General features: G+C 41.7%; 1 protein-coding gene across 4 annotated transcripts in view; it reads left to right on the top strand.

The window, feature by feature from the left end:
* The window catches only part of LOC149322705 (retinoic acid receptor gamma), a 99,224-nt gene that overhangs the window by 44,824 nt on the left and 41,951 nt on the right, over positions 1-12,449 (top strand). For 2 of the 4 annotated variants that reach the window (XM_089481749.1, XM_089481755.1), the window contains exon 2: positions 6,986-7,093. The exons of 1 other annotated variant lie outside the window; for it this stretch is intronic. In XM_089481749.1, the coding sequence (XP_089337875.1) occupies positions 6,986-7,093 (108 nt within the window). Of the gene's footprint in view, positions 1-6,064; positions 6,233-6,985; positions 7,094-12,449 lie in introns of those variants that run through there. One more of the 4 variants, XM_089481769.1, reaches the window with a different exon arrangement.

Here is a 12,449-nt window from a genome sequence, read left to right as displayed (position 1 = left end):
TATGAAGCTTGTGCTGGGGGTGGAGGAATTTGTGTCACATGCTTGTGCAAGGGTAGTGAGCATGTTGAGTGATGATGGGTGGGGCAAGAGAAGTAACAGAGTATAATGTGTGTTGGGGGTATGAGCATTGTTTGGGTTGTGTGTATTGGACAATGTCTACTCTCTCAGTCTTAGAAGAAGGCAGTGGCACACCCCTCTGACTTAAAACTCTGTGATAGGTTTGCCTTAGGGTCACCATAAATCAGAAATAACTTGAAGGCATACAACAACAGCAGCAAATGCATGAGTACAAGGCTAGCCCAAGATGCTTGCCTGCTTGAAGCCAATATAGTATCCTACCCTTCCCCACACAGAATCGAAGTAGAGCTGGCTATGGAATCTTAGACGTTATTCATACTATGAAAATAATCCAGGGTGAATCTGAATTGAATCTTGGTTGTTCACATGCATCCTTAATACACCTATTAAGTTTGGGGGTGGGCTGCCAAAAAAGCCCCACTCAATTTGGGATAATCAATATCTGGTTTCCCCCTGAGTTTTTTTTTTAAAAGATCTGCATCATCAGTAATATGATTAACCGATGTGAACAGACCTGACTAGACCCAGGATAAAACGCTGCATGCCTTGAATATGCTCCAAATGCATTTGCATCATCAACTCCATCTTTATTTGAATGATTGCCTGTGTGAGCAACTGAACTTGCAGAGATGCACATCAATGCGGTTGCATAGTGTGAATGACAAACCTGGAATGCGTGAGATGATTCACATCATCCCGCTAAAAAAAAAAGCAGTGTCTGAATTACCCAAGACTTCAGTACTGGTAATGAGATGCTGTTCTTTTCTCACATATGGGAACAACAGGCTAACTTTGGGCATCAGGACATTTGGGTAGGAATTGGGAGAGAGTTATTTTATTTATTTATTAGTTGCACTTCTCTCCTGGCTTTCTTCTGTGAGCACAAGCATGTACAGTAGAGTCTCAATTATCCATCCTTCGGTCATCCGACATTCCGAATTATCCGATGTTGCGGCTGCTTGAGGGCGTGGCTCTAGCCATTTCTGCTCCCCCAGACACGTCCCCAAACATGGCAGCTGCGACGGGTAAGGAGTTTATCCCTACCACAACAACTTTGTGGTGTAGATCTGGTAGAGTGAGTATGACTGGGAGCAATGTCACAGAGTGTGATACATAGATGAGCAGGGTCTCAAACCTAGATCTCCCAAATCCCAGCCCAGAACGCTCACCACACTGGCTTTCTCTGGAGGGCTAGGGAGTCTATGCTGTCCATAGCTGGGGTCTGCTTGCTCCCATTTATTACCCTCATCTACTCCCTGAGAACATGGGGCTACCCCACTTTCTCTTCTGGTAAAGTCAGCCGTGTGTGTGTGTGTGTGTTTCCATGTGCGGGACATGTTCTCTGCCTTCAGGAATGCCATTGCTGAGACAAATGGCTTATATAGCATCCCAGCTGCAAACATTTTATGGCTGGTTATAAATGGCTTGTTTGAAGCTCCGCTAGGCAAGGGTAGGAATTTCCTCAATTTCAGCAATTTAAGCTTTTAAAGCCCTCCTCCAATCCCTTCTCCTCGACATGGGTTATGCTGTACTGGAAGAACGGGACCCTGATTTGGGAAGTGCTGATGGACCCCTGGCTCTGACTCTACTAGGGTTGATCATGGAACTTGTGGCCTTCCTCTCCACTGAAACAAAAGTGCATGCAGTGTGTGTGTGTCTTGTAGGGCTAAAAGTGCACTGCAGCTGCTGATGGCATGGGGAGTGCTATGCAGTCTCTTTCTTTTGCTTGCTCGCCTCTTTGCTGGGCAGCTAAGAGACTGCTGGTGGATCAGTTACAAAACATGCATGGAGAAATGAGAGGGACACAGGTGTACTCAAAGTGGTACGCATTATTTTAAGCTTGGCACATATCTTTAAAACCAATTCCTATGGTGGAGCCCTAGCTCTGGCACAGACTACATTTAATGTCGGCTTGGTTTTCAAAGAATGCATTCTTCACTTACTCCAGAGAAAGGAAAGCTTCAGCCCTCCAGATGTCAGTGAAGTGCTGTTCCCATCATGCCTCACCAAGCTGTTGGGTGGATGGGAAATAAAGTCCAGCAACAATTGAAGAAGGTTCTAGACTCTCTCCAACTATGACATAGACCCATTGAAAGTCACTAGAAAACACATCCACCAGGTTATGCCAGGGATATATAGAAAAACCTTCTCTTCATTTGCTTAGCCCTAATGGGAGATGAAATTTGGATGTCACTTTGATTTTTGCGTGTGTGTGAATAGTTCAGATTCTATCAGATGTCTACTGTGTTGTGCCGTATAACAATACCTTTCCCTTTAGCCTTTGTTATTAGGTCTCAAGTACATGACTAGATACCACTGGTATTCAGGTAACTGCAACATTAAAAAAACCCAATTGAAAACGCATACGAAGCTAATTTATAGAAGATCAAATTTTAAAGTCCCCGTGCCCCAAATTTCTGGTTGTCTACCCTGCACAATTCTTATTATTTGGGGTAAGCTATAAACTCATAGCTATATATCGTATGATAATCTAAAACATGTGTTTGCTTTTTTAAACAAACAGATGTAAAGATACAATCCCAGAGTTTGAAAACCTTAACTCTGTCTGATGTGAGCCATTTTAAACCTAGCTTCAACTTTACTGGCTTCTGAGTAAGAAGGAATCTTTTTGCAGGGCTCCGCAGCTAGAAGCTTGGTTTTAAAGAGAGCTGGTCTAAAGTAATGAATCTCCATTGAAAAAAAGGGTTGGTAACCTTTTGCCCTCCAGATGTTTTGTCCTGCATGGGCTGTAATCCCTTACTGTTGCTCATGCTCCCTGAATTTCTGGGAGCTGAAGCCCAAAAATGAGGGAGGAGGCAATGTGTTCCCCACATCAGCTTTGATGATACAATAAAAAATGAAATGCGTACGTCTGAGATTTAGAAGCCTTGTTTTAACATCCATAGAGATCTGGGTCTATTTGTATGCTGCCCATGCTGTGTACAGTATTGGTCAGTACTTTCTAATATGGTGCTCTTCAGATGTTTTGGACTCATCTCCCATCAGGTTAACCTGGATGTCCATGGCAATTGCCCAGGGGCTGGGGACCTATTTCCCCCGCACTTCACCCCATAGTCACAGCCACCATTTATACCCCTTCTCAATAAAACCTCTTTCTTCAGCCTCTGTTTGCCATTTTTGCTGGAAAATTGTTGGGGAAAAAAGCATTGGGACGGATGGGGAGGACATTTTGTCTTGAGGGGATGGATGTATTTTATGAGTTTCAGAGTGGGATTTTCAGACCAAAAAAAAATGCCTCCAAATGGCAGGCCCTTGTAGCACAAAAGTAGGTTTTGGAGTGAGCCTGTAGGTCACATTTTTTCCATCCCAGTATATTTTTTTCTGAACACAGAAGCTGAATTTATGCATTGTGCTTATTTAATGTGTCTGGATTTTTTTTCTTAAGCATTCATCAAAGCTAGTGACTACACTATTAGATAAACTCGCAGTGTTTCCCAAACTTTGGTCCTCCAGGTGTTTTGAACTTCATCTCCCAGAAGCCCTAGCTAGTTTGGTTAATAAACAAGACTTCTGGGAACTGAAATCCAAGACATGTGGATGACCAAAGTTTGGGAGACACTAGAATAAAGTATACAGTGGGCCTTTGGTAGCCACTGTGGTTTGGTTCCCGAACCTCTTGGGGATACCAAAATTCGTGGATGCTCATGTCCCATTAAATATAATAGCATAGTAAAATGGCATTCCTCATATAAAATGACAAAATCAAGCTTTGCTTTTGGGAATTTATATTTATTTTTTAAAAAAAATTACAAGCCATGGATGGGTGAATCCATGGATAAAGAATCTGTGAGTACAGAGGGCCCATAAGATCATGCTTCCAATTCTGTGTATTAAAAAAAAAAAGACTCTCCAGTGCTGGTACTGGGAGGGTATCACCTCCCAACCTGAAGGCAGCAGGCTACCCTAAAGAGCACAGGGCAGATCTTACGGCAAACAGCTCTCTTCTCCCATACTTTGCTGCTGCCTCCCAGCATCTAGTGCCTGAAGCAGCAACTTCACTTGCTTATGGTGATGCTGGTCGTAATAGTGATGCTGCTGTGCATGGAAGATGCATAGGCTTCCATTATTGAACATCTCCTGCTATTGCCTTTTGTGATCTGACGGTAACCAATTAGTTAAGGAGGTCTGTTCCACAGTTACAAAACCCCAGCATTAACAAGATCCTTACATTATTCTGTGGCCATGTTACCAGTTGCTGTACTGGAAGGGGTGGGAGGAAGAAACAACTTGGATTGGTCCTAGGAAGCTCTGTGGAATTAAAAAGGGATCCCAGCACCTTAAGTCTATAAACTTAGTGTAGAGGAAAGAAATAATTAGTACTAAGTTCTCAAACTTTGCCAGAAAATGAAAAAGCCTGCAAAAAGCAAAACAAGCCATGCTAAGCTACATGAAGACTACAGATCAGCAAAGCACCTTTTTGTTACTGCCTGCTCTGCTTCATGGAGGGCCAGTGTGGTGTACAGTATTGGTTTCAGTGTTGGACTATGACTCTGGAGACTAGGGTTCAATTCCCTGCTCAGCTGTGAAGCCCACTGGGTGACCTTGGACAAGTCCCACTCTCTCAGCCTCAGGGGAAGGCAATGGCAAACATCCTCTGAACAAATCTTGCCAAGAAAACCCCATGATAGGGTTACCCTTGGGTCACCATAAATGGAAAACTACTTGAAGGCAAACAACAAGAAACTGTGCTTCATAAGCAAAGGACAGATTTTAAATCATGAGTGTCTGTTGTAACCAGGATGTAAAACATTTAAGGGATTTATATCACACCTTTCTCCCAAAATGGGATTCAAGGCAGCTTATAATAATTTAAAAAGACAGAACTAAAACACTGATTACAAAAGTTAAAAATAAATAAATATTACCAACATTAAAACATAAGTTAAAAAGAACATACCGTAGTTAAAATCAGTAAAAACCATTAAAACATTAAGATAGCATACCACTTCAAAAAGTAAAATTCATCCACCAAAAGCCTGCCTAAATAAAAATATCTTCAGCTGCTGGGGGGAGGGGGGAGAACATGACAGAGCTCAAAAAAACCTTTTTATTTCAGCTTTATTTCCTGGAAGATGTGGGGGGGGTGGAGTCTAAAAAAGTAACTTTTCTAAGCTCTTTGCTGGAGGGCAACCTGATAAGGTGCTCCTGACTTTCCTTTTACTTCCCACTGAGTCTCTAGTGTCTTCAGTGTTTGTATTTTGTGTGGTCAGGGTCAGTATCTCTATACATATCTCCCTCCATATCTTGAACAGTCCCCATCCCTCTGGATGTGGGATAGTTTGTAAATACAGAGAAGGAGACAGAGAGACCTTCTTTTTCTCCTCTCCTCTCCTGGGTGGCTCCAAGCAGTTATTTGGGTGTGTACAGAAGCTATTTGGAGAGGATTAAGTTAGGACTAAAATGTGATGCTCTCCAGGAAATGACAGGCCAGATAACAGCTCGGCCTCAGAGGAGCCTTGCCTTAGTTTGTCATTGGTTTTGATGCTGCTCTGATAAACAGTGTCGCTCCTCTCCCACCCTGTCCAGCTGAGCTAGCAATCCTGGGCTCTCTTTTACAGACTTTCGAAGCATCACTGTTCTGTATGACAGCACCCAGAATCCCCTGGACATGCTGGAAAAAATGTTCTTCCCCTGGGAGTTGTCATCCAAATGAGTGATGCTTCCAAGCCCTGCTCTTTTTCACAATGGAACCAAAGCAGGATTTGATTAATGCTGGGGTTTTGTAACTATGGGACAGGCCTCCTTAAAGTATAGACAGTTGCTGGGGAGGCCCACATTCCTCCCAGCTTCAAGTTATTTTACTGGGTCAGATTACTGAGGCTGGATGAGCTCTGCAGCCCTCCCCTCCATGGGTGATGTTGGGGAGCTGAGACACTTTTCTGATTTTGTATGGATTTACAGTATTTGGTGTTTGTGCTCCTGCCTGCCTGCCTTGTTCCTTACTTCTTTCCATGCTTCCCTCTCCCTTTCTTTTCTGATGGACTTTAGGCAACTCAAAAATTGCCTTTTGATTTTTGAGTTCCTTGTTGGTCAAATCCTGGGGTACTGTCAACTAGACAACAATACTGGACCTCATACCAATGGGCAAAAGGAGCCACCTGCCTCAGGTGACAGATTTGGGACACAGCAAATGGTTAGTTGTCTATAATGTTGTTGTTCCATTTTTACTGTCAGGGAGAGGGCAAAAACACTTGGCACAGGGGGTCTGCCTCATGTGCCAAAATAATTTGGCTGTCTTTGGATACTGTGCACCAGTACTGTGGACTGGTGGGGCAGAATTTGCTCTCTGCCTCAGCCAGCAAAATAACTTGAGTGCATTTTACAGCCCAAGACACATAGTCTTCATAAACCTAAGGGGAGGAATTCAAGGTGGTATCCTTACTTAGGGAAACTATAAGGCCAAGTGGTTAAATCTTCACCCAGCTCTGCCACTGATGACTATGTGATCATGTGTGAGTGGCTCCGATGGGTTTCATTTTCTCCCTTTCATAAAATGTCAGCCTCAATGAGCTTTAATTAGTAATTTGATGTACTTTACCATATTCTGGAGGGTCCAGCTAAAAGCTGCCTGCAAAGGATTATTATCCCTTTCTGCTGAGTAGTGAGTGGCTAGATTGTTGGACTGGATTTGGGAGAACTAGTTTTAGTCCCCACTGAACCATAAAACTCCCTGGGTGATTTCAGCCACTCTCTTATCCTGGGCTACTTCACAGGGATGTTGTGAGGATAAAGTGGGGGTTGAGGAGGACAGCGATGCATGTTACCTTGAGTTCAGCAGAGGAAAGGAAGGAAAGTTATAAAAGTAACAAATAAATATCTGTGACAAGCACCCAACTCTGATGCAAGCAGGTCCCTGAATTCCTTTGCTGGTTGCTCCTTCTGACAGGTTTAACTGGCTACCCACACAAGGAGGATCCTGCAAAGGCCAGAGCCAGATCTGAGGACTACATTGGCTGGCTGCAACAAAGATCCAGAGAGACCGGGATCACATCTGGTACTGGAAGCAAATCCTCTTGTTGTTTGTCGAATTTCTTGTCAGTTTCCAAGCTTAGCAGATATCACTGAGCAGCAGTTGGGGCATCCCTTTACAATCATGGTCCCATCAGGTGTTTTAGATTGCATCCCATCCTATTGGCTTACATTGACTAGACCTGATTGAAGTGGGAAGTCCAATAGCATCTGCAGGGATCCAGATTAGGGAAGGGAAAAGATCATTAAAGTGGAAGCAGTGGCTCTTTTGAACCTCTAGAAGGCTCTCCTTAATTCTTTTCTGTTTAAGCATCCAGCAGGCAATCTTCTAATTTTGGAACAAAAAAAAAGTAACCTAGATGTTTTTGAATTATAGCTCATGATTTAATATAGATGTATTGATCATTTTGTGGATCACGGTTTCCACAGTTGGTGATCATGATCACAGCAATCAGTAAACTCTTTTCTCTGTTTAAGGTACACACTTATCACCATTATTTTAAAGTCCTGATTTCTGGCTGTTTCGAGGTAGATGGTTCCTAGGACTAATAAATCATTGCACTTCTTCAGTAAGCTACAAGTGAAATTGCAACTGAATTTCTTACACTGTCACAATGTATTTAATTTTTTCTGTATTTTTATCCCACTGTGATCAGTGGGAAGCTTTGGGTGGGGAAGTGAAAGGTCTGATTCAGCCTGTAGAAGCCATTTAAAAAATAACTAAGCAACTAAGCAAAAACAGAAACAAGTGAGCAACCTTTTTTTAAAAAAAATCAGTTTTAAAAACCAATTTATCTAGCACTAAACACATATTTCTTTAAACATGATTGTTCATGAAATGTCAAGAAACAGGGTTTAGCATTCATTTTGGATTGGAAATATCCAATTAGGATAAAGACATGCTGTTAAAATGGTTATTACCAGAATGACATGTTTCCTTTATTTGTTTATTTTAAATCATAGACATTGTGATATAGTACTCTTTCATTCAAGCAATAATTTAGTAATTGTTTTAAATTGCCATGGCAGCATGTTAACATTAAACAAGAGATCATAGTTTTTGCGGGTTTTTCAGGCTATGTGGCCATGTTCTGGAAGAGTTTATTCCTGACATTTCACCAACATCTGTGGCTGGCATCTTTAGAGAATGAAGATCAGTTAAAAATTACAGGGCAATAAAATAGTGCCCTCAACAAAGGTGAAAGGCTGCTGCACTATGATGAATACATTTCCTTGAGATGTCACAGTTGATGTCAATATCATATTGATTGACATTGTTCCCCTTTTCAAAAATCGAAAGTTTTCTGTGATAGGAAAGACAGAAAAATAAAAATCAGTGAAAGGATTACAAATGGATGCTAATGTGTGGACTGCCTGTAAAATGTGAGTGACTAATTCACAGAAATTGCACACTAAATGCCAAGTGTGGAAACAGTCTGGTCCCAGAGAGTACTGCCATTGTTTGGGCCAGATTCTGCTCTTCAGCAGAGGTGATGCCATTTTCCAAGAAAAGACTTAGCAACATTCATGGATCCTGATCCTTTCCCCTCCCAAGCGTGGCAGAACACTAGGGGTGGTTTGATAGGCAAGAGCTTGCTTGTTCGTGTAGATCAGTGTGCCATGGATTTGCTAAGGATATATACATGTAGACCCAGGAATGTTGTTAAAGAAACTATCATAATAAATAATAATATGAATGCAGAAATCAGAATATAAAGCAGATTGTTGTTTTTGTGTGCCTTCAAGTCATTTCGGACTTTTGGCGACCTTAAGGCAACCCTTTCACAGGGTTTTCTGTGGTCAGTGTGTGTGACTCGCCCAAAGTCACCCAATGGATTTAGTGACTGAGTGGGAAATCAAACCCTGGTCTCCAGAGTATAGTCCAAAGCTCAAACCACTACACTATGCTGATGTACCTTAACATCTAGAATGCCACCCATGAATGGAGGCAAACCTCCTCTGAACAAACCTTGCTAAGAAAATCCCATGACAGGTCCGCCTTAGGGATGCCATAAATAGGGAATGACTTGATGAAGGTACACAACAATTACAAATACACACATATAGACAAAGAGTCAACAACTAAGAGCTGCCTTGTGCTAAGTGAAACCATTCTTCTCATCTAGTTCAGTCCTGGGTGCTCCAAGGGTGGGAATTTTCCTCTCATGATTTAATTTACAACCCCCACAGCCTCTTCCCACTGGCTGTGGGAAGGAGGGCTTCTGAGAGTTGTAGGCCAAATTTATCCACCCTCCCAATCTTGAATTCACTCCATTTATGCTAATCCTGCCCTTTCCGCCTAACTCCGTTATATATCTGATTGTGAGCTTGTTTTATGCTTTGCATGAAAATGTGTGTGCGTATTTTGTTGCAAAGTTTCCCTGAGACATACACTTCTGAATGCATTTTTTTCTGAGAATACACATTTCATTGTCCCAGTGATAGATGTCTGCCTGCATGCACTTTTTAAAGATACATCATTTTAGTTGGGTGCATTTATTTGTGTCCAATTCTAAAAGGAAAGAAAGAATGCAATGCTTGTGGTTTCCTTCCAATGACAGGAAACTGAAAGATGTACAGTACTCACACTGATTAACAGTCATAAGTGTGTGCGTGCATGCGTGCGCTTGTACCTTCAAGTCGCCTGTTGACCATCAACTTTTCAAAGGGTTTTCTTAGGCAAGGAAAACTCTGAGGAGTTTTTGCTTATTCCTTCCTCTGCCTACAGTACCTGGTATTCATAAGCAGTCTCCCATCCAAGTACTATCTAAGTACTAACCCTGCTTAGCTTGCAAGATCAGAAAGAGTTTGGTTCCTTTAGGGTATTTAGATCCTTATCAATAGTATTAACAGACCACAAATTGGATAAATTGACTTTAAAAATAAATTAATACATATTTCTTTCCTATCCCTAACTCTGACAGACGGCAGCTTCCCAGCCTTCTAGGCAAGGGTCTTTCTAACTCCCACATTAAATGACTGAGAAGAAAGAGGACTCTTTTTCATGCAAAGCAATGTTATTGTTTACCACTGAACTTACAACACTTTCCCAAGATCACTGAATAGAGAGCATGGTTCTGAGTGGTTCCTGTTATGATAAACCAGTTAGACCTGATTTACACATTAGCTTTGTTCTTTTCCCTGTTGTCTTATCAGTTGTATGTAACATGTGAGCAGCCAGGATCACATGCTTGCTCTCCACCACCCTCGAAACCCAGTGCTGCACTTCACTGAGCCACTGTTGTCAACGGAGGAACAGCAGCATGGACTTTTGACACATTGTAGGCATATTTCACTTAACATAGCCTATAACAGGCGCTCCTTTCTACAAAGTCTTTTTACATGTGATCAGACCCCCCCCCCCTTCTTCCTTTTCTTCTATGTAGCTGGAAATATTTCAGCAGTGTCAGCACTGAGAGAATAGTGAAGAAGGGCTGGAGGAACATAGATTTTCAATAGAGAGTTGTTGCAGCATAGCTGCAGTAAACAATGCAATAAACAAAGCTTGGAGTGGATATATTCTAGCCTAACCTGCTGTAACCATAAAACAAATCTGGGGGTAGATGTGTTGACCATGTAGCAAAGTACAATAATATCCAAAATCCACCAGTGATACTGTTTTTGGGCCAACCAAATGAAAACAAAAATACAAGTTGTAAGCTTTCAAAGCTTCCCTTGCTTCTTCATCTGGCAAAGATGTCAAAAATAATACAGGATTTCAACATCTTTGCCTAATGAAGAGGCCAGTGAAGCTTCAAAAGCTTGCAACAGGTATTTCTTTGTATTTGGTTGTCCCAATAAAAGGTATCACTGTTTGGTGGATTTTGGATATTATTGTACGTTTCTGTAGCCATATGTGCCTGGCTATAATTGTCGGCAAGATAAAGCAGCTGCCTCCAAAATCCCTAACTGAGCATGCGTGAACAGCAAAAGAGAGAGAAAAGGGGAGAACAAATAACCCTGCTTCACTAAATACCCCAGCATGTTAAAAAAGCATAGATTTGGCCACCAAAATGGCAAACCATAAACAAAGTGGAGGCTGGTTAAAGAAAAAGTCACCCCTTGATGTATTTTGGAAGAAGCTTTTAAGTGGTCTCTAGAAGGTTCAGTGTGCTTTGGTCTCCTTACACAAGGATTTACCTGGCATAGTTGTTTCCTTTCACATGTACATATTCTTAGTGTTGGGTGAAAAAAAATGCTGAAACATGTTGACCTGGCTCAGCCATGTAAACCCACTGGGTGGCTTTGGGCCAGTCACACTCTCTCAGCCTCAGAGGATGGCAGTGGCAACCCCTCTCTGAAGAAGCATGCCAAGAAAACCCCATGATAGGTTTACCTTATTAGGGTCACCATGAGTCGGAAGCAATTTGAAGGCACACGACAACAAACAATGAAAGCTATCTCCCCCCCCCCCCCAATGTTATTTCTGCTTCTGGTAACAAATTTGTTGTTAAGTAATGTTTAGGAACACATTTACTACGTTAGCTGGGGTATATCTGTACCAGTCCAATAGCAAGTCATTGGTGATGGGGAAGCGGGGGATAGCAGTCATATTGCAAAGATTACATGTCAGGTCCTTAATCTGCAAAGTAGTCTGATTCCTTTTTTTACTATTAGCTACTATAGACTAGGGTGGAGTGGGCCAAATATTGTCTTGCAAACCCCAAGGTGTTTTTTTACTGCCTTCCCCAAAGCCACTGTAGCCCTGAAAAAGTGAATGAAAAATGATCAACTGCTATACCCAAAGACATTCAGAGGAGACAATTTTGTAAGAAATTACCCCTAGACGCTCTCACCGTCCCCCAAACCCCTTAAATCTCAAGAAAACATAGCATTCCAATCACTTTCAGTTATAATTTTCAGCTGATTTGGAGGCACAGAAGCCAGAAATGGGTCTTTGGGGACAATAAATGAATAACCTGCCCCATATTTGCACACCCTTGGACTCAGGCCTAAGTACAGTTCCTCACCTCAGCTAGAGAACACCCATTAAATCCATAGGATTTACCTAAGTGTTGATTCAGTACTTGATTCAAAAGGTCTGCAGAGTAGCAAAAGATTAGGAAGGTAAACAATATTTGTGAATTCCCTTGTCGTTGGCATAAAAAAGGGGTCCAGTTATGTGTGTCAGTATGTTATGAGGCGCTTTTTACATTTTTAAAATGATTTTTCATATTTGGGACTGGTACAAAAATGTTATTTTTACAATACACATTCTATTTGTGCAAAAAATGCCATCTTTACATACAAAATATGGTGCATTTTACAGAGTACAATAATATTTGTACAAAAAATTTTTTTACACCGAAGTATAGTGTTTTTGTGAAAAATGAACCTATCACAAAAAAAATCCAAAATGGGGGGGGGGGGGGCTCAAAAAT

This window comes from Sceloporus occidentalis, unplaced genomic scaffold (assembly GCF_023333645.1).
Source record: "Sceloporus occidentalis isolate IW3139 unplaced genomic scaffold, rSceOcc1.0.p SCAF_1, whole genome shotgun sequence".
In the NCBI taxonomy this organism is placed as follows: domain Eukaryota; kingdom Metazoa; phylum Chordata; class Lepidosauria; order Squamata; family Phrynosomatidae; genus Sceloporus; species Sceloporus occidentalis.
Note: the sequence above shows the minus strand (reverse complement) of the source record. Positions and strands in the feature narration are given on the sequence as shown.